We start from the raw sequence: 22,531 nt of genomic DNA on the forward strand, positions 1-22,531 counted from the left end.
TTGAAAGCTCAGAAAATAAAATTAAAACTATATGGAATGTAATAAAGAGGGAAACTGGCAGGACAACAGGGAACATGTCTCAGGTAGAGATTAATACAGGGGACAGTATCATAAAGAAACCTGAGTTGGTTGCAGAAATATTTAATAACCACTTTTTGAGAGCAGCAGAGAAGACAGGCTGTAATGGTTCTATGGAAGAATCATTGTCCCTCCTACAGAAAGCTATTAGCAACAGAATCCCACAGTTATCCTTACCTCCAGTTACTGTAAGTGAAGTCATAAGAGTAATTAGATCATTAAAAAATAAAAATTCTGCTGGTGTGGACAATATTTCTAGTAAAATACTGAAACACTGTTATAAATTTGTTAGTCCCGTCTTATGCAACATATACAATGTATCCCTACAAGATGGGATTGTCCCTGACAGACTTAAGTTGGCTGTAGTGATTCCTCTCTTTAAAAAAGGGGATAAAAGCATTGTTACAAACTATCGCCCAATATCCCTATTAACTACCTTCTCAAAAATTCTAGAAAAACTCATGCACAGGAGGATTGTAGACCATCTCAACTTCCACAGTATCTTAAGCAAAAATCAGTTTGGTTTTCGTGCCGGTCTTTGTACTGAACAGGCAATATTCTCTTTCAGCAACCTTAACAAAAAAATGTCTCCAGTGGGTATTTTTTGTGATCTTACGAAAGCCTTTGACTGTGTAAACCACCAAATTCCTTGGAAAAAGGCAGAATACTATGGTTTAGGTGGTACTGTTGGCTTGTGGCTACAATCATATCTACAGGATCGGAAGCAGACTGTAATGCTAAATGGCTCTTCTGGAGAACCTGCCTCGTCTGAATGGGGCACGATAACGTGTGGTGTGCCTTAAGGCTCCGTTTTGGGCCCACTGCTTTTCCTCATCTTTATTAATGATCTTCCTCTTTGTTCTCAGAGAAACATCAAATTTACCCTGTTTGGCGATGATACCACAATTCTAATTGACTATTTGATTGATCATGATCTTGAAAAAACTACAAATACTGTTTTTAATGACATCTTAAATTGGTTCTCCTCAAATGGTCTCTCGCTCAATGCAGATAAAACTCATTACATGAGGTTCCATACATCACAAAGTAATCCCGATGAAATTAACAAAAAATGTAGGGATCAACCAATACAGAAAGTTGAAGACACAAAATTCCTGGGTGCTTACATTGACAGTAAATGTAATTGGTCAGTTCACATTCTTCATCTATGTAGAAAACTTAGCTCGGCAACATTTGCATTACGGGTAATTTCTTCAGTGGCTGAAGTTGACACTATTAAGGTTGCCTACTTTGGCTACTTCCACTCACTGATGTCATATGCTATCATATTCTGGGGGAACCAACCACTTGCAAAAAAAGTTTTCACCATCCAAAAAAAAGCAATCAGAATAATGTGTGGGGTCCATCAAAGACACTCTTTCAGGCACTTGTTTCGGAAGATAGGTATCCTAACAACTGCCTCACAGTATATTTTTTCCTTGCTCACCTTTGTGTGCAAAAATTATTCCATCTACCAAGACAACAGTAAATTCCATGGTTATAACACGAGAAACAAAAACAATCTACATTTAGAAATGAAACGTCTCACTCTGGTACAAAAAGGAGTTTACTACTCCAGCATTAAGCTGTTCAATGCTCTACCACTACAGATCAAATGTGTTCATACAGAACTGCCAAAATTTAAACAAGTTCTCAAAGATTACCTGACAGAGAAATCTTATTATACTGTGGATGAATACCTGAAAGAAAATGTATACCATCACTAAACTTATTGTGTCTAGAAGTAGTTCAATTGATTTTATTGTGCATTTGGGCATTAGCGCACTTTTTGTAACAACAGATTGGCTGTACATGTATTTACTCTTGTAGGCCTAATATCTGATTTAACTTTGTGCTCTTATCTTTAACCTTTATTCGAAACTCCTTTTTCTGTCAAATGGTAATTATGTTATCTAGCTGACATTGTATCTGTTACTGTATTTATAGTATGTCTTACTTAAACTATGTACAATTTGCCATTGAATTGCCCTTGTATTTATTGTAAGTTTAAATTGAAACCTGTACAATTTGACACGTTCCATATCCTTGTGATTGACTCACTAACTGGATCTACAGAACAAGAAATAAATAAATAAATAATAAATAAATAGAAAATATCTGAGCTCAAATGTAATAACATATCTCTAGCAGAATGACTTTATCCATATGACCTGTTGTTGTTGTTGTTGTCTTCAGTCCTGAGACTGGTTTGATGCAGCTCTCCATGCTACTCTATCCTGTGCAAGCTTCATCATCTCCCAGTACTCACTGCAACCCACATCCTTCTGAATCTGCTTAGTGTATTCATCTCTTGGTCTCCCTCTATGATTTTTACCCTCCATGCTGCCCTCCAATGCTAAATTTGTGATCCCTTGATGCCTCCGAACATGTTCTACCAACCAGTCCCTTCTTCTAGTCAATTTGTGCCACAAACTTCTCTTCTCCCCAATTCTATTCAAAACCTCCTCATTAGTTATGTGATCTACCCGTCTAATCTTCAGCATTCTTCTGTAGCACCACATTTTGAAAGCTTCTATTCTCTTCTTGTCCAAACGATTTATCGTCCATATTTCACTTCCATACATGGCTACACTCCATACAAATACTTTCAGAAATGACTTACTGACACTTAAATCTATACTTGATGTTAACAAATTTCTCTTCTTCAGAAACGCTTTCCTTGCCATTGCCAGTCTACATTTTATATCCTCTCTACTTCGACCATCATCAGTTATTTTGCTCCCCAAATAGCAAAACTCCTTTACTACTTTAAGTGCCTCATTTCCTAATCTAATTCCCTCAGCATTACCTGACTTAATTCGACTACATTCCATTATCCTTATTTTGCTTTTGTTGATGTTCATTGCACCATGGACAACAAAATACAGATGAAGATTTAAATGAATGAAGAACTTATAACCAAATACACAAAATATGGAAAAGCATTAATGAGTGCCATAACATGGATGAAAATATAAGATAATCAAGTGGACGAAATTTAAAAAAAAAAATTAAAATCACATGCACAAAGATTAAACATGAAACATGGGAAGAAGAAAAAAGAGTAAATGTAAAAGTTAATACATTGATTAAAATGGCGTGACAGTGGGCCAGAAATTAAAATAAATAAATCTGAACTAATTTGTTGAATTGAAGTTATGACCAAAGTGATTTCAACAATTATTTAAAAAGAGAAAATTCTGACATACCTGGTGAGATTCAAACCCACAGCCTTCTGAATGTCAGGTTCCTATGATAAACACTAGCTTCAATGCCACTATAATTATAGATATCAATTTTCAAGCAAAAGTACGAATTTTTATTTTATTATTTTATTTTATTTTTGTTGGTTACTCCTAAATGAGGTCCCACCTGGATAAATGGCTGGACCTGTAACTTAAATAAACATATTGATGCCACCATTGTGGACCTCTCCCTGCAGGATTCTACAGCAGATGGGTGTCAAGGATACTGGATGGTAGTTCTGTGGGCCACTGCTGCTACTCTTCTTGTGCCTAACTCAGTAGAAAATTCTGTATAGAATCTGTTAGTGAATCCTCCCTGGGGCCTTGATCAATTTTAGTGATTTCAGCTGTGATTATCACACACTAGATCTAAAATAAAGCACAGGGCTACACTAGACAGGTGCTGAAAGAAACGCATTTGGCTGTCAAATGGGAAATGCAGGAAGCATTCAATGACTACCACAGCAGAATCTTATGAAAAGATCTCTCATAAAACCCAAAGAAATTCTGGTCGTATATAAAGTCTATTAGTGGCACCAAATTACCTTTCCATAAACTCGGGTAGTGCAGAAACTGAAATTGAGGGTAACAAAGCAAAAGGAGAAATGCTGAATTCTGAAAGAGAAGAAAGAAAGATTGATACCTTTTTATCCAATGCCTTTGCAATGCCTTGCAATAATTCATTTGTCTTTGTAGGTTCATGTCCGGCAACAATCTTCGAAGGTCGAGCTGTTATGTTACTGTCAGATGTTGCCTCTAAATAGAAAAAATGTTTAATAATTTGGAATAAGAAAAGAACTACATTTACTAAAACAATGCAAAAATGGACTCTAACTAGTTTATTATTGAGATAAAACTAGTACACACTAGAAAACTTTTGAATAAAAAAGTGAACCCTTAAATAACAACAAACATTGTGCCTTAATCACATCCTAGCTGTGTGAATCATCAATCCCCAGCATCAACAGCTATTCTGAGCAGGTCCTACAACATTTATCTCCTCTACATGCTTCTCTGGTTAATGTAAACAGCACCTAGCTTCCATTGTATGCATTACTTTAGTAATTCTTTTTTTCCTGTTTTAACTTCCTTATTTCTTTCCGAAAGTGATCAATGCATTTAATTTATTTGTTTTTCTCCTGAATAGGATATCAGTAAGGTCCTTCTTATGGACTGTCTCTTGGTTTTGTACAGCTACTCAGCTTTAGACCTTTTAATTCTTTTATAAACTTGAACACGTTTCCGAATGTGAAATGTATTTGTTGGAGGGATGCCAGATTTCTTAAGGGTGCTATTTAAAAATTTTCAATTATATGAATGGAAATAGTAAAATAAAATAATAAAACTAATAGGATGAAATTGGATGAATAAAAATCTTTTTAGTTTTACACTGTATAACTGATACAGAAACATATTAGACTGGAACAGGCAGGAAACAATCTTAAAGGGATCTGGACCTATGACAGGTGGTGAGTAGGATACAATAGGTTTCTTGCCTTCTAGCACAAGGTTGCATTTTGTTGAGGTGTTGTGGACTTATCAACAATATCTTTATGGTACTGTGATGCAGATAATTCAAGCCTGTGGATGGCAATGTCACAGCTAACTTTGGACATGTCATACTGATACAAATTGAGTCTCACGAGGCAGGGGTCTACACCTCAACAGGTATGGATACGGAAGATTGGCTGAACTGATTAGTGAAAGCACGGGGGTGTGCTTTGGACCACAAATATCTAATGTCATGGGTAGGAGAACAAAGCCTTATTTATGATAAGTCCCTGCTTAAACAATGTCTGCATCACTGTAAGCTAAAAAGTAAGCTTCAATGTGCCTGAAGGCAAAAACAGTCAAAATGACAAGTAACATTGGAATATTATTATGTCTAAATCACAAGCAAGCCCAAATCCAAAGGCAGGGTCATCAACACTTAGTACTGGAAAGAACAGAATTGACCTTTATGGAAAGTGCAGTTATTCATACGAACATGGAATGTTCCAGAACGCTATTATTTATACAGACATCTAACATTACAGACTATATGAACATGACAAATGTATAATATTTCAAGAACTTTCCAGAAACAACCAATTCTAAACAAAAAGTAATTGCTGGTGGCCAGGTCTCAACTAGCGAGTCACAGAATGCCAGCTAGTGATGTTAGCCACTACACCACACTTAATGCACCACAGCTCAGACAATTGTTCTGACTCCTGGAGATAAAGTGAGTTGCTGTTTCAGAAGTTGTCACTGATGCCAGCTACAACACCCTCGATCTAGCTCCCGTCAATGGTCTTGGCACTGGCACTGGCAGGGCAGATCTTCACATTCTGGCCATGTTGTCATAACCTCTTCAATATGATGATAGTGGAAGGAAGCTTCTCCCACCAAAGCTTTGCGACTGTCAAGTGGGTCTTCTGTTTCATTTAACCTCTCATCATCAATCTGTATCTCTGGACCATAGTAGGGCTCCTTACAGACAATGGGGGTGACAATTCGGTACTTCTGTCTACTTGATAAAGTGTCATAACTCTCAACATCATAAGTGATGTCTGACAATCAACAAAGGAAACAATATGACCCAAAGCTGCACTTCAGTAACATTTCTGGTAGCCACACTTCCTGCACAGGTGTAAAAATACATACCAAGTCTCACCGGTCACTTGGCATTTTAGCACTCTCAGTCTTTCTCCTGTGCATCAACGATCTGAATGTAAGCCAGCTTCCTTACTTCTTCGGTCCTGGTGATGAGGTGTTTCACAGAGTCATCCTGAGTATCTACCTGTGCATCAAGAGCAAATCTGTCAATGTCTTATTAAAGTGTTCTGTGAGACCATTCACCTGTAGATGATATGAAGTTGTCATCCTGTGGTGATGTCCGAATCTAAAATTATCTTCAGTAGCATCCTCAATTGAAAACTTTATCATAATCAGAGATCATCACACTGGGTGCTCTATGCTTCAAAATGATGTCTTCCACAAGAAACCCTGCATTTTCTGGAGCTTCTGCAGTTAGTACTGACTCTATGACAGCATAATTGTAGAGCTAGTCAGTGTAGACCGCTATCCACTGAATCTTGTTTGCTGACTTCGGGAACCTCTCCAAAAGGTAGAATTCAAATCAGTGTTTGGCACTGTTGCAGGCAGGACTGGCAACAGATGTCCCAGAGGTAACTGCACCTCGTGCTTCTGTCATCAGTATTCCTCACAGTGGCTCACATGTGTCTTAACAGTAGGGAACTGGTTGAATATCCTTTGTATGATTCTCTTTAGAGTCTTCCCGAATCCCAGGTGACCAGATGTTGGAGCACCAGTGAAAACTTAAGGCTAGCTGGCCACGCGTAAGCTGAGATGATGAGCAACTATTTCTGCTCCAATGGATCATAGTTCCTCTTATACAACATTCTGTTAATTAATTGGAATGCTCCTTTGGTCTGTTCCTCCTCCTCCAAGGCTTCTACGGTTTTCAGCAGTGTTGGATTTACCCTCTGTTCAGCAGTAATGTCATTCAGTGCAGCAATTAATGAGATTTCAGGCTTGCTGTTGTGTTCTCCAAGGGTCTCCCTGAAAGGCAGTCGGTGTCCTTGGGTTTTGATCCACTATTGTACACAACTGTTGTCACACTCTTACAGCCTCAGTTCTCTAGGATTCTTGAGGCTAGTCGAGCAGCAGAGGGCATGATGGTCTATCACCACTGTAAATGGTTTGACAAATAAATACAGCCAGAACTGGTTGGTGACCAAAACAACTGCAAGGCACTCTGTCATCAGAGTAAGCTGACATCTTTTCAGCACCTTCCTAAACTTGTATTGGAACCGCCCTTATCCAAAATTGTTAGCATCAATGTGAAATTCCGTTTCAACATTCTCATCATACAATGCTAGAACCAGAGAGGTCAGCATCTGTTTAAGGACAGTGAAAGATCTTTCTTGCTCCTTGTTCCTGGAAAATTTGACATCTCCCTGCAATGGTTATTGCAAGGGACATGCCTCGGTACAAAAGTCCTTTATTAATCGCTGTTAGTATGAACACATCCCAAGAAAACCTCTCACATCCGGAATGTGCCAAGGAGTCGAGAAATCTGTGGCTGCTCTTATTTTCTCTGGATTTGGATCAACTCCATCACCATTCACCATGATTCAAAAGATTTTAATTCTTGGGTGACAAAAAAGTCTTGTTCTGGATTCAAGTATGAATCCAGAATGAACACACTTACAACACATTTGTCAGGCAGCTTAGATGTTCTTCAAATGTCTTTTAAAAAATAACAATGTCATCCAGCCATCAAAGACGTCATTTGTTTAAGGTGTCAAAGCATATTTTCAATCATATGTTTGAAGGTGGTTGGAGCATTTCACAGCTCAAAACGCACAACTTTAAACACACACAGGCCATCAGGAGTTATGGAGGCAGTCTTTTCCCAATCAGCTTCATCAACCTTGATATACCAATAGCCTGTCCGTAGTTGAGAAATACTCTGCTCCTTTCAAGCAATCTTGGGTGTCATCCATGCAAATTAATGGATAGACATCTTTCTAGATTTTTTTTTTTTTTTTTTTTTTTTTTTTTTTTTTTTTTTTTTTGAGTCGTCAGCACCTGACGCAGAAACACCATGTGCCACACAGGGACCACAGGAAAGGAGAAAGGGCTCTCTAATGGTTCAATGGTGTCATCTTGCACCATCTTCTCCATTTCTGAACAGATCATCTGTTGTCCAGCCAGCAACATCCTATACGAGCCCTAGCTAATCGGTGGATGATCCCCATTGTTGATACTGTGTTTTACAATGCACCTTTTGCTCTGTCCTTTTGCCAGTCCTGATTTGAAGGCATCCACAAACTGATGTAGAACGGCTATCACTCGCCAACATTGTTCTTCGGTCAGGTCAGAACAGATCACATTGGCAGCTAGATAGTAGCTTCTTCCCTTATATTTTCTATAGTGATAGCAGAGCACAATTCTTCCTCAATAATACTAAGTTGCCCCTACACACATACCTTTAGGCAGGAGCTATAACTCCTTGTGATGATTAATGATCCAAAGTTCTGGGTTGGGGTTGTTTGGGGAAGGAGACCAGACAGCAAGGTCATCGGTCTCATCGGATTAGGGAAGGATGGGGAAGGAAGTCGGCCGTGCCCTTTCAAAGGAACCATCCCGGCATTTGCCTGGAGCGATTTAGGGAAATCACAGAAAACCTATATCAGGATGGCCGGACGCGGGATTGAACCGTCGTCCTCCCGAATGCGAGTCCAGTGTCTAACCACTGCGCCACCTAGCTCGGTCCCAAAGTTCTCCATTACCAACTGCAGCCTTTATGATTGTCATTGGTGTGTAGGTTCCTTTTGCCTTCAAGAAGTAACATCTGAGAATAACGTTATGACTGCATTCTGTTAAAATGACAAATGCAAATGGCAGAGTTCTGTCATTGATAGATAGTCTTGCAATACGTGTTCCTGTTTGCTAGAGATATTTCCCATTTGTGACCTTCAGCAAATCACTTTCATATCGCAAAACATAATCTTCTTTAATTGACGACAATGAGCAATCAACAGTATAGAATAGCAAGTCCTCAAGTTGACTAGCAGTGGACAGGTTGGCCAACGACGGTGATGTCAATGGGATTTCCTGACATCTTGATGGCTGGCACATACATGCAGGATTTGCTTCTATGGAGGCCTTACCTCGACGGATGGTCACCTCACTTCATTTTCCTGAAGCTTGTGGCGAGGTGACTGACTTGTGCCTCTGTAAGGTGATAAGTACTGCGTACAGTGTGTTGGGGAGCGACCTTGTCTAGAGTGCAGCAACCCCACAGGTTGACTACAATTGTCAGCAGCTGACTGGCACAAACAGTACCGTTGTTACGGTTGAAGTCTTGCAGCACAATAGCCATCAAATATTGTTCTTTCTCTGCAATATGCCCACAGCATCCACAATGGAAACACAACAACAAATTGTCCTCCCGAGGTCCGTCCTCCTGTGAGGCATCTACTTGGCATAGGAGTTGATTGTATCCACATTGGACAGGTGCTGGGTTGTTATTTGATGGCGGTGGCATAAGTCAGTTGAGTCCATTGTTCTTGACATGTTCAGCTGGTGGTGGAGACTTGTACTAAAGATCAATACACCTCTTCTTCAACATTTGTATTACCTCCTGACATACTGGGTCAACAGTGAAGGGTGCTATCTTTTGTATACTCAGTACATCTGTGGCTGCCATAAAATTCTGTATCTCTTCTCTTACTAACTGGCAACCGAGTGAGGTGGCGCAGTGGTTAGCACACTGGACTCGCATTCGGGAGGACGACGGTTCAATCCCGTGTCCAGCCGTCCTGATTTAATTTTTCTGTGATTTCCCTAAATCGTTCCAGGAAATGCCAGGATGGTTCCTTTGAAAGGGCATGGCCAACTTCCTTCCCTAACCCGATGAGACGGATGACCTCGCTGTCTGTCTCCTCCCACAAAACAACCCAACCAAACTACCTGGTGTACGAGAGAGGTGAGCGTGTGATGGTCTTCCACAATGCCATGGGGATCACATTTGGCAGTCTGTCATATATCTTTCATTCAACTCCTTTTTTTCTGTTAATTTCCTCAATTTGATGGCACCACTTGAAGAATTCCTCTGTTGTGACACCTTTTAGCAGAAGAATTTAGTACATGTCCTGTATGACTCCTTTCATCAAATGTGAGATTTTTTGGCTTCTGTGATGTTAAGATTCATAATGTGGCACATAGCAAAAACATTCTGTATGTTCAAATGTGTCACTTACCCGAGATGCCTGGCCCTGTTCTTCAATTGTTCTACCAGTAAGTGGACTTGCAATTGTCCCCAAGCCTGGAATTCGTCCCAGTTATTGAGCTTCTCTTCTTTGTACTCAAACCACTGTTGGGTTGTGCCATCCACATAAAAATACATATTTCTTCCAGAAATGATAGTATCGTCCAACACGATATCATTCCACCTCTGCTCACAGCCATTTTATTGGGTCCTGACCAGCTTTTCTGGAAAATACTAATGGATGTGCAGCTGATTTATTGATGTTTTGGAATCCAAATGTCTCCTGACTATATGGATCTTAGGGACAGTGTAATGCTTGGGTTCTGGTTCCTGTTCATACAGGAAATTCTTACACTGATGAATTAGAGCCATGGTGATGCAGATGTTTTGAAGTACCCAGCATCTCCACCAAACACCACATATAATCACAATCAAGTATAAATCTGAAGGCAGGGTCATCAATAAAGTTCAATACTTAGTACTGGAAGAGTTCAATACTTAGTACTGGAAGCACGTTTGCTACTGACACCAACGTACACACTTGGGGAATATTTAAATGGTGTACATAACTTCCCATTATTACTGACAATAATATAAAACTATAATGCCAAAATACAATAACAGATTGTTTCATCTTAACAAAAATGCTACAAATACATTACTGCTGAAATATGGTAATAAATATACAATTGAACATCAATGATTACATATTTAAATGCCGGAATTAGCCACTGGTCCCACCTTTATTTTTAAACATTGTTAATGCCCTAAAACACTGTTAATATTCTGAAATACTGCAGAACAATTTTTACAGAAAACTTAATTAATTCAATTTTTGAAACTGCTTATTTTGCTGTAAATCATACTTTGCATTTAAATGTTTAATAACTGTCTCAGTACGAACAAATAAAATCAATATACACATGCTACTCACCATATAGCGGAGATGCCGAGTGGTAGATAGGCACAATAAAAAGCCTGTCACAAAATTAGCTTTCAGCCATTAAAGCTTTCGTCAACTGTAGATGACACACACACACACACACACACACACACACACACACACACACACACACACACACACACACACACACGACTGCAGTCTCAGGCAACTGAAATCACACTGCGAGCAGCAGCACCAGTGCATGATGAGAGTGGCGAATTGGTGGGGGTAAGGAGGAGGTTGGGGCAGGTACGGGAAGGGATAGTAGGATAGGAGCAGGGATGAGGTGGAGAGACAGTAGGACAGCTAGGTGCAGTTAGGAGGTTAGACGGATGGCAGGGGGGGGGGTCTAGCAGAAAAGGAGAGAAGTAAAAAGACTGGTTGAGTAGGTGGAATAGAGGGCTGTATATTGCAGGAATAGGAATAGAGAAGAGGCTAGATGGGTGACGACAATGACTAACGAAAGTTGAGACCAGGAGAGTTACGGGAATGTAGGATATATTCCAGGGAGAGTGCCCACTAGCGCAGTTCAGAAAAGCTGGTGTTGTTGGGAACGATCCATATGGCGCAGGCTGTGAAGCAGTCACTGAAATGAAGAATGTCATGTTGGGTGGCGTGCTCAGCAACAGAATGGTCCCCTTGTTTCTTGGCCACAGTTTGTCGGTGGCTATTCATGTGGAGAGACAGCTTTTTGGTTGTCATGTCCACATAGACTGCAGCACAGTGGTTGCAGCTTAGCTTGAAGATAACATGACTGGTTTCACAGGTAGCTCTGCTTCTGATGAGATAGGTGATGTTTGTGGCCAGACTGGAGTAGGTGGTGGTGGGAGGATGTGTGGGACAGGTCTTGTATCTAGGTCTATTACAGCTACATGAACCATGAACGGGTTTCATAGACATAACGAGGAAATTGTGTAGGTTCAGTGGACAATGGAATACCACTGTAGGACGGGTGGGAAGGATAGTGGGCACGACAATTCTCATCTCATGGCACGACAAGACGAAGCCCTGGTGGAGAATGTAATTCAGTTGCTCCAGTACTCGGTAGTACTAAGTTACGAGGGGAATGCTCCTCTGTGGTTGAATGGTGGCAGTTTGGGAGGTGGTGAGTGATTGAAAAGATAAGGCACAGGAGATTTGTTTTTGTACAAGGTTGGGAGAATAATTATGCTCTGTAAAGGCCTCAGAGAAGCCCTCAGTAGAGAGGGACCACTCATCACTGCAAATGCAATCAGCATAGGTGGCTAGGCTGTATGGAAGGGATTTCTTGATATGGAATGGGTGGCAGCTGTTGAAGTGGAGGTATTGCTGGTGTTTAGTCCACTATGTGATCAAAAGTATCCAGACACCCCCAAAAACATACTGATTTCATATTAGGTGCATCATGCTGACACCTACTGCCAGGTACTCCTCAGGAGTCAATAGATATCTTGGGAGAGCAGATGGGGCACTCCGCAGAACTCACAGACTTCGAACGTGGTCAGGTTATTGGTTGTCACTTGTGTCATAGGTCTGTACGCGAGATTTCCACACTCCTAAATATGCATAGATCCACTGTTTCTGATGTGATAGCGAAGTGAAAATGTGAAGGGACATGTACAGCACAAAAGCGTACAGGCCAACCTTGTCTGTTGACTGACAGTGACTGCCGACCGTTGAAGAGGGTCATAATGTGTAATAGACAGACATCTATCCAGACACTCACACAAGAATTCCAAACTGTTTCAGGATCCACTGCAAGTACTATGACAGCTAGGCAGGAGGTGAGAAAACTTGGATTTCATGGTCAAGCGGATGCTCATAAGCTCATCATGCTGGTAAACGCCAAACAATGCCTTGCTTGGTGTAAGGAGCATAAACATTGGACAACTGAACAGTGGAAAAATGTTGTGTGGGGTGACAAATCACGGTAGATAATGTGGCGATCTAATGGCAGGTTGTGGGTATGGCGAATGCACAGTGAACATCATCTACCAGCATGTGTAATGCCAACAGTAAAATTCTGAGGCAGTGTTCTGTTGTAGTTGTGTTTTTCATGGAGGCGGCTTGCACCCCTTGTTGTTTTGCATGGCACTATCACAGCATAGGCCTACATTGATATTTGAAGCACCTTCTTGCTTCCCACTGTTGAAGAGCAATTTGGCAATGGCGATTGGATCTTTCAACAGAATCAAGCACCTGTTCGTAATGCACGGTGTGTGGTGAAGTGGTTACACGACAATGACATCCCTGTAATAGACTGGGCTGCACACACACTGAATCCCACAGAATACCTTTGTGATGTTTCGGCACGTTGACTTCATGCCAGACCTCACCAACTGCCATCGATACCTCTCCTCAGTGCAGCACTCTGTGAAGAATGGGCTGCCATTCCCCAAGAAACCTTCCAGCATCTGACTAAACGTATGCCTGCAAGAGTGGAAACTGTCATCAAGGCCAAGGGTGGGCCATCACCATACTGAATTCCAGCATTTTCAGCCAGGTGTTCGGATACTTTTGGGCACACAGTGTAGATTTGATATGAACACAGATACTGATGTAGCCATCTTTGAGGTGGAGGTCAACATAGAGGATTGTGGCTTATTGGCTTGAGCAGTACAAGGTGAAGTGAATGGGGGAGAAGTAGTTGAGGTTCTGGAGGAATGTGGATGGGGTGTCCTGACCCTCGATCCAGATCGCAAAGAAGTCATCAATGAATCTGAACCAGGTGAGGGGTTTAGGATTGTGGGTGTTTAGGAAGGATTCCTTTAGATAACCCATGAATAGTTTGGCATACGATGGTGCCAGGCAGGTGCCCCTAACTGTACATTGGATTTGTTTGCAGGTAATGCCTTCAAAGGAGAAGTAATTGTGGGTGAAGATATAGTCGGTCATGGTGACTAGGAAGAAGGCTGGTGGTTTTGAATCTGTCAGGCATTGGGCAAGGTAGTATCCAATAGCGCTAACGTCATGGGCATTAGGTTAGAATGAAGGGAGGTGGCTTCAATAGTGATGAGCAAGGCACCATGTGGTAAAGGGACAGGAACTGTGGAGTTTGATGGAGGAAATAGTTGGTGTCTTTTATATAGGAGGATAGGTTCCAGGTAATAGGCTGGAGGTGTTGGTTTATGTGAGCAGACATTCTCTCAGTGGGGGCACAGTAACCGACCAAAATGGGGCATCCTGGGTGGTTGGGTATATGAACTTACAAAGCATGTCAAAGGTAAGAGTGTGGGGAGTGGTAGATGTGTGGAGAGAGAGGACTCTGGGGAGAGGTTTGGGATGGGCCTAAGGATTTGAGGAGAGACTGAAGATCATGCTGGATTTCTGGAATGACATTACTGTGACAAGATTTGTAGGAAGATGTATCTGACAGCTGGCAGAGTCCTTGTGCCAGGTAATCCGTGCAGTTCAAAACAAAAGTGGTGGAGCCTTTGTCTGCAAGTAGAATTATCAGGTCAGGATCAGTTTTTAGATGGTGGATTGCAGTTCTTTCTGTGGATGTAAGGTTAGTTTGCATGTTAAGGGGTTTGGGGAATGATGGTGAGGCAAGAAATTCTGGAAAGTTAACAGGGGCTGATTTGGGGGCAGTGGGGGTGGGTCACAGTTGGATGGAGGAGTGAATTGATTCAGGCAGGGTTCAACTTTGGTCTCTGGTTGAGTCTTACGAGTAATGTAGTCGGCAAAAAAGTGTTTCCACTGTATGCACTGGGAGAAGGAGAGAAGGCCTTTAACCAGCCCAGCATGACTGAATTTGGGAGTGGGGTAAAAGGTGATGCCTTTCAAAAGGACAGATGTTACTGCAGGGCTAAGGCTTTTAGAGGAAAGGTTCAGGATTTTGTTTTGGGTCTGTTTAGATTTTGGATTCTGTGTGGTAGTGGGAATTTTGGAGGGTAGGGTAAATGTAGTAGGTCTGCAAGACAGAGTTTGTCAGTTATGAGGGAACAGGAGGGGGAGGTGGAGGTTTGGAGGTTGTTGTAGAGGTGGTGGACAATGGTACTCCTTGGCGGGAGTAGGAAGTGAGCAGGGTGGCCCACCACCTCCCAAGGTGTCACGTCTGGCCACAGAGGGGCTTTCCTCTTGTAACTCAGTACCACCTGGATTAGAGCAACTGAATTACATCTTTGCCAGGGTTTCAACAACTTGTCAGCGTGCCATGAGATAAGAAATATCCTGCCCACTAACCTCCCCACTTCTCCGACAGTGGTATTCCACTGTCCACTGAACATACGCAATATATTTGTCCATCCCTACACAATACCTGCATCCAAACCGTTACCTCATGGCTCATATCTCGGTAATAGACCTAAGTGTAACACCTGTCTCATACATCTTCCTACCACCACCTACTCCACTCTCGTCAGAAACATCACCTAGCCTGTCAAAGGCAGGACTACCTGTGAAACCAGTCATGTGATCTACGAGCTAAGCTGCAACCACTGCGCTGCTTTCTATCTGAGCATGATAACCAACAGTCTGTCCGCATGAATGGCCACCAACATACTGTGGCCAAGAAACAAGTGGACCATCCTGTTGCTGAGCACACTGCCAAACATGACTGCTTCAGAGCCTGTGCCATATGGATCCTTCCCACCAACGCCAACTTTTCTGAACTGAGCAGGTGTGAACTCTCCCTGCAATATATCCTACATTCCCGTAACCCTCCTGGCCTCAGCCTCCATTAGTCATTGTCCTCACTCATCTTTCCCCTTTCCCCGTTCCCATTACAGTGCTACACAGCTCTCTATTCCACCAACGCACCCAGTCTTTTTTACTTCTTTTCCGATAGCGGCCCCTCCCCCTCCCCTCTCCCACTTTTCCCCCACCCTACCCCTACCCTCTCAACTGCACCTAGCTGGCCTGCCCTCTCTCCACCTCATCCTTGCACTCTGCCTGGCAGCACTTAACCACTCCCCCCACCCTGCAATCCCTCCTCCTCCCTGCCCCAGCCTCCTCCTTACACCACCCAGTTGCACTGCTGGTGCTATTTATAGTGTGGCTTCAGGTCCATCAGTCCAAAAAGTTTCAAGACTGGACTAATAAAAAATTAGAGAAAAGTTAAGGTGGTGGTCTTAACATTTAAGGTGCTCTACTGGCTCCACCCCCCCCCCCCTCCCCCTTTTTTTTTAATACAATGCACAGAACGTTCATACACTCACGTGCAGCTATAACAAAAGTCCTTCCTTGGGATGTTGTTCAACTGGTCACATTTGCTTGAACGTCAATTATGTGGTGAAAGTGTTGACCTTTTATGTTGATTTCTGCACTCTGTCATTTTGTGGTCGGCACACTAAGGCCACATGTCCACTACTTAAAACTGCCTGCTCAAAACTTGTTGAATGCACATCTGTTGTTTACAGTTGTTAGTTCAAGTTGCAACTGTAGTTACTGCACAGACATTACTTATTCACTGGGAATGAAATCAGCCTTGGAACTTTTTGGATGGATGATGCTTGACTAAATGGTAAGGTGCAAAGCAGGTAATTTTTATCTATGCTACACTATAGTTGATGTTTATGGGCCTAATAGAAAAGCAAACATTACTAAAAGTCATTTTTCTGCTAAATGACATATATTAAACTTGAAGGACACACTTTTCTGTTCTTTCTATTAGTTCTGGCTTAGGAGTATTAATTGATATCATCTATATCAAGCATGTTACATTAACAGTGTGTGCAAATAAAACTGATATGAACAGAACCTTCATACTTACTCACTGTCTCAATTAATTTCTGCAGAAAGGCTATTTTACTTTCCTTGTCCTTTATATTTTCATGATTAAGTTCGTCGGGTGAGAAAACTCCATTCATGAACCCAGTTTCTCGAATGACCTTAAACAAAAATAGATAAAATTTGTAATAGTCTCAGTGAAAACAGCAGTGAACTGTCCTGAGATATAAAAGAAACAGCAAAGTGCCTCAAGCAGGCTGACAGGAACAAAATTAAAACTTTGCATCAACAGCTTGTTCTACAAGAATATTTATACAAATTATTCATTAGGAGAGATCAACTTTATATAGAAATATGCCCAAAAATTATGATCACAGATGCATCTTCTCCTTCAAACTTCACTTCGTAGAGACAAAGTGAAGTGCAAAAAACTGAGGAATGAAAATACAGGACATACAGCAGCTGAAGAATTGGGGTGATGAGTTACATGAAGGGGGTTTCTGTACATCCCATTGTAAAGGAGAACATTGAGGGCTGTAAAATTTCAAAATTAATGTCATGCAGAAAAAAGATCAAGAGAAGAAAACAATAAACAGTATGTTTGTTGTGAAAGCTGCAACAGTTTCATACTGAGGGTGGAACTGCAATCGCAATAGGTAGTGCCTAAAAATACTACTATGAAGCCAAGAGCGATCAGTCCACAGTCGAAATGTGAAAGGAGGTTAGTGTACCAAAGAAAGAGGTGAAATCATATATTCCACTGAATAACATGTGTTTCTGGTAGTGGAATATCATAGGTTAGAACACAGTATTATGGCAATTCTGAAATTCCTTCACCAGGGAAGATGAATGGAATATTCCAGAATTTGAAACACGAACAGCTGCTAGCATGAGTTTCTTAGAAGTAGATACATTAGGGGTTGCGAAGCAACTCAAATCACTTGATACAGTCAAGTCTTCAGGTCCAGATTGTATACCGATTAGGTTCCTTTCAGATTACGCTGATACAATAGCTCCCTACTTAGCAATCATATACAACCGATCGCTCACCGATAGATCTGTACCTACAGATTAGAAAATTGCGCAGGTTGCACCAGTGTTTAAGAAGGGTAGTAGGAGTAATCTATCGAACTACAGACCTATATCATTGACGTCGATTTGCAGTAATGTTTTGGAGCATATACTGTATTCAAACATTATGAATCACCTCGAAGGGAATGATCTATTGATACATAATCAGCATGGTTTCAGAAAACATCATTCTTGTGCAATGCAGCTAGCTCTTTATTCGCACAAAGTAGTGGCCGCTATCGACAGGGGATCTCAAGTTGATTCCGTATTTCTAGATTTCCGGAAAGCTTTTGCACTGTTCCTCACAAGCGACTTATAATCAAGCTACAGGCCTATGGGGTACCGTCTCAATTGTGCGACTGGATCGTGATTTCCTGTCAGGAAGGTCGCAGTTCGTAGTAATAGACGGCAAATCATCGAGTAAAACTGAAGTGATATCAGGTGTTCCCCAGGGAAGCGTCCTGGGACCTCTGCTATTCCTGGTGTATATAAATGACCTGGGTGACAATCTGAGCAGTTCTCTTAGGTTGTTTGCAGATGATGCTATAATTTGCCGTCTAGTAAGGTAATCTGAAGACCAGTATCAGTTGCAAAGCGATTTAGAAAAGATTGTTGTATGGTGTGGGAGGTGGCAGTTGACGCTAAATAATGAAAAGTGTGAGGTGATCCACATGAGTTCCAAAAGAAATCCACTGGAATTCAATTACTCGATAAATAGTACAATTCTCAAGGCTGTCAATTCAACTAAGTACCTGGGTGTTAAAATTATGAATAACTTCAGTTGGAAAGACCACATAGATAATATTGTGGGGAAGGCGAGCCAAAGGTTGTGTTTCATTGGCAGGACACTTAGAAGATGCACAAGTCCACTAAAGAGACAGCTTTCACTACACTCGTTCGTCCTCTGTTAGAATATTGCTGCGCGGTGTGGAATCCTTACCAGGTGGGATTGACGGAGGACATCGAAAGGGTGCAAAAAAGGGCAGCTCGTTTTGTATTATCACGTAATAGGGGAGAGAGTGTGGCAGATATGATATGCGAGTTGGAATGGAAGTCATTAAAGCAAAGACGTTTTTCGTTGCGGCGAGATCTATTTACAAAATTTCAGTCACCAACTTTCTCTTCCAAATGCGAAAATATTTTGTTGAGCCCAACCTACATAGGTAGGAATGATCATCAAAATAAAATAAAATAAGAGAAATCAGAGCTTGAACAGAAAGGTTTAGGTGTTTGTTTTTCCCACGCGCTGTTTGGGAGTGGAATGGTAGAGAGATAGTATGATTGTGGTTCAACGAACCCCCTGCTAAGCACTTAAATGTGAATTGCAGAGTAGTCATTTAGATGTAGGAAGTGCAATATTCATACATAATTTGATGTTCTAAAAGGACCCAAAGCATTCAAAAGCTCTTTGCCAAATTCAAATGGAAATGTAATGTGGCTGATCCAGCTGGGAATATTGACCCCAGGCCAATTGTAGTTACTCCTGAAAATGTTTCTACAGTATCTGGACTTACTCACCAACATATGAGAAAATCCGTCTGAAGAATTCCGGCAGAGACTGATTTGAAGTGTTCCAGCATACATACAATAGTGAGAAATGGTCTACACATTTCTATTCAAAACCTAATGTCACCATATCATACCTGTAGCTGCTGGGTGACAAAGAGCTGACTTTGAAACAACATTCTCACAATTACAGATAATGAAAAATTTTATGTTGGCTACATCTGGTTCATAAATGAAGCACATGTACAGTGTATGGACTACCCCAAATTTACAGGCACAGGTGTGAATTGGCTGCCACATTCACGTGATCTGACTCCTTGTGGCTACTTTTTGTAGGTTACATTGAAAGACACAACCTACTCGGACCATCCCACCATGCTGGATGAGCTCAAGTCTACGGGATGTGCGGTGACTGAATTCATTTCCACCAAGACACAAGATGTGACAGCGAATTTCACTGTTCATTTGCACCATGCCCCTACTGTGAGTGATGAACATTTTAAAAAATATTGTGATGTGATTGCAAAGACTGCCTATTTATGCACACTGACATGGTGGACAGAGTACAGCACCATCTGTTACCAGCTTTTGCATAAAATTCTTTGTTGCACTCTTCCAATGATCTGTGCATCACTGTTATTTAATTTTAAAATCAGGGAGAATTATTGCCTACCTCAATAGTTGTTTCTATTTTACTTTTGGCCTAAATTTTTGACTCCCAAAAACAAACATTCAACCATAATATTTTTTCTATTAATATTTCCATAAATTTAGCTCATCTTGTTACTGATTCAGTGACTGTTAAGTAGATATTCAAGTTTTGTCATAAACAGTGTTATTACATTACTTTCGTATTCCATGCTCCCTAGAAAGTTCATTTTTATGAGGTAGCTGTATGATGCATTAAATGTAATAAATGCATTGACATGTAAAACATTTCTCTACTGGAAACATGGTAGCTTTTTTCATATTATCAGCTTTTTCATACATATAACAAGGTATTTATTTAAAGCCAAAAGTGGATAAATTGAGTAGCTTCACTAACATCACAAACACAACACTAAGATTATAGGTAATACATAGCAATTCAAGTCAAAGTTAAGAAACTTCTATGTAGTACACAGTTTAAGATGTACACATGGGCAGTCCAAAAGTGATACTTATCCTATGTATTCCTTAACATGGCAAAATGAAGAGGTCAGAACGAGAAGGAAACCAACAATGAAAATCCCACTGATATATCTCAATACTGATGACCTCATCATCATCATCCTAACAGCTACTTGACAAGTGTTTGTCTCTATAGCAGCTCTCTGACACTTATTTCCATCTGATCAGCCCTGAGATCTGAATAGACAATCCTAAAATACTAGCATTCATTCAAAAGTAAGACATTTGAATCCGTAAGGCTTCTTATATTGCTTACTCCATGTACTGGGTGATCAAAAAGTCAGTATAAATTTGAAAACTTAATAAACCACAGAATAATGTAGATAGAGAGGTAAAAATTGAAACACATGCTTGGAATGACATGGGGTTTTATTAGAACAAAAAAAAGTTCACAAAATGTCCGACAGATGCGCATCATTTGCTGATGATCGTGTGCTCAGCTGCCACTTTCGTCATGCCTGGCCTCCCAGGTCCCCAGACCTCAGTCCGTGCAATTATTGGCTTTGGGGTTACCTGAAGTCGCAAGTGTATCGTGATTGACCGACATCTCTAGGGATGCTAATAGACAACATCCGATGCCAATGCCTCACCATAATTCCGGACATACTTTACAGTGCTATTCACAACACTAATCCTCAACTACAGCTATTGTTGAGGAATGATAGTGGACATATTGAGAATTTCCTGTAAAGAACATCATCTTTGCTTTGTCTTACTTTGTTATGCTAATTATTGCTATTCTGATCAGATGAAGTGCCATCTGTCGGACATTTTTTGAACTTTTGTATTTTTTTGGTTCCAATAAAACCCCATGTCATTCCAAGCATGTGTGTCAACTTGTACTTTCTATATACATTATTCTGTGAATAAATCAGTTTTCAAATTTATACTGTCTTTTTGATCACCTGATATTTATATTAATCATACGCAAATCTAAACAAATCCTTTCTGCATTATATAAGGTGGGCCCTATGAAGTGGCAGTTTTATTTCCCTAATAACAACAGTAAACATAAGTGTCAATATTTTTATGTAATAAAGTGCCATTTGCATATTACAACCAGTGACATTTATTATTCACCTATTAAATGTTCCCTACAAATTTTACTAGAGCCTTCAAATCTTCCACAGAGATTAAACACCACTGCTTGAACCATTCTGTACAATACAGCTGGATTTCTCTTGCAAACAGCAGTCTTCAGCTGCATAATGTTCTGAGGTTTGTTAATGTGATATGCAATATAAGATAGCCCCACAGGAATAAGTCAGATGCGCTTAAACTGGGTAAATGTGAAGAACATGCTATATACCCTCCTCTAGAGATCATGAGCCCTTGAAACAATTTATGAACCCCACTCATATATATCCTAGCAATACATACAGTCTCACCATCTCGCTGAAACCTTGTTTCCAGCAAGAGATCCCACCATACCACAGCTCTAGAGTGAGGAAATTCTGTAACCTCTCCCATATCTGACAAGTATTAACAGTGTGTGTGTGTCTTTTACTGATGAAGGCTGGAGCCGAAATCTACATGTGAGTGTCTTAATTGTGCCTGTCTGAAACCAGACGTTTCTTCTTTATGGTAAGTATGAATCTGTCTTTCCTTACATTGTTGCAAATATTAACAGTTATACCTCTCCCAGCCTCTTTACATATATATGGGGCAATTATTTCAAAGTAGGATACAATGTAACCAGACGCTGATATGTGGAGTGTGAAGAAACATATTTGCAACTGCTGAGTGAATCAGTGGCAAAACTTCATGTTTTTACCGAAAACAATACACATGTAAGAACTTTGTTACTCAGTGTTATTGTACAGTCTCACAAAACACAGTGTGATTGGTTTTGTTGGTAATTGAGTTCTTGTAGTATAAGCATTTGTAGTGGGACGTGAAATTGAAGCGTCCCCCATACACCAGTGTCAGCCCAGTTTGCAGGTGAATATAAGTTTAATTTACTGTTTTGTTTATGTATTTTTGTAATATTTGTAATATCTGTGAATTATCTAAAGTTTTGTATTTATTTTTTATGTTTCATGTACGGGAGAGGGCGGCGCAACGAACGGAGACAGCATCTTCGCTGCC

The 22,531-nt window shown here is 40.7% G+C and overlaps 1 protein-coding gene across 1 annotated transcript in view; it reads right to left on the reverse strand.

Moving 5' to 3' along the window:
* Positions 1-22,531, reverse strand: part of LOC126092482 (TRAF3-interacting protein 1) — a 229,920-nt gene that overhangs the window by 191,174 nt on the left and 16,215 nt on the right. The window contains exons 2-3 of the mRNA XM_049908100.1: positions 16,740-16,857; positions 3,967-4,079 (exon numbers count right to left, since the gene is read on the reverse strand). Of these exons, the coding sequence (XP_049764057.1) occupies positions 3,967-4,079; positions 16,740-16,836 (210 nt within the window). The 5' untranslated portion in view covers positions 16,837-16,857. The remainder of the gene's footprint in view (positions 1-3,966; positions 4,080-16,739; positions 16,858-22,531) is intronic.

Source organism: Schistocerca cancellata, chromosome 7 (assembly GCF_023864275.1).
Source record: "Schistocerca cancellata isolate TAMUIC-IGC-003103 chromosome 7, iqSchCanc2.1, whole genome shotgun sequence".
NCBI classification, from domain to species: Eukaryota; Metazoa; Arthropoda; class Insecta; order Orthoptera; family Acrididae; genus Schistocerca; species Schistocerca cancellata.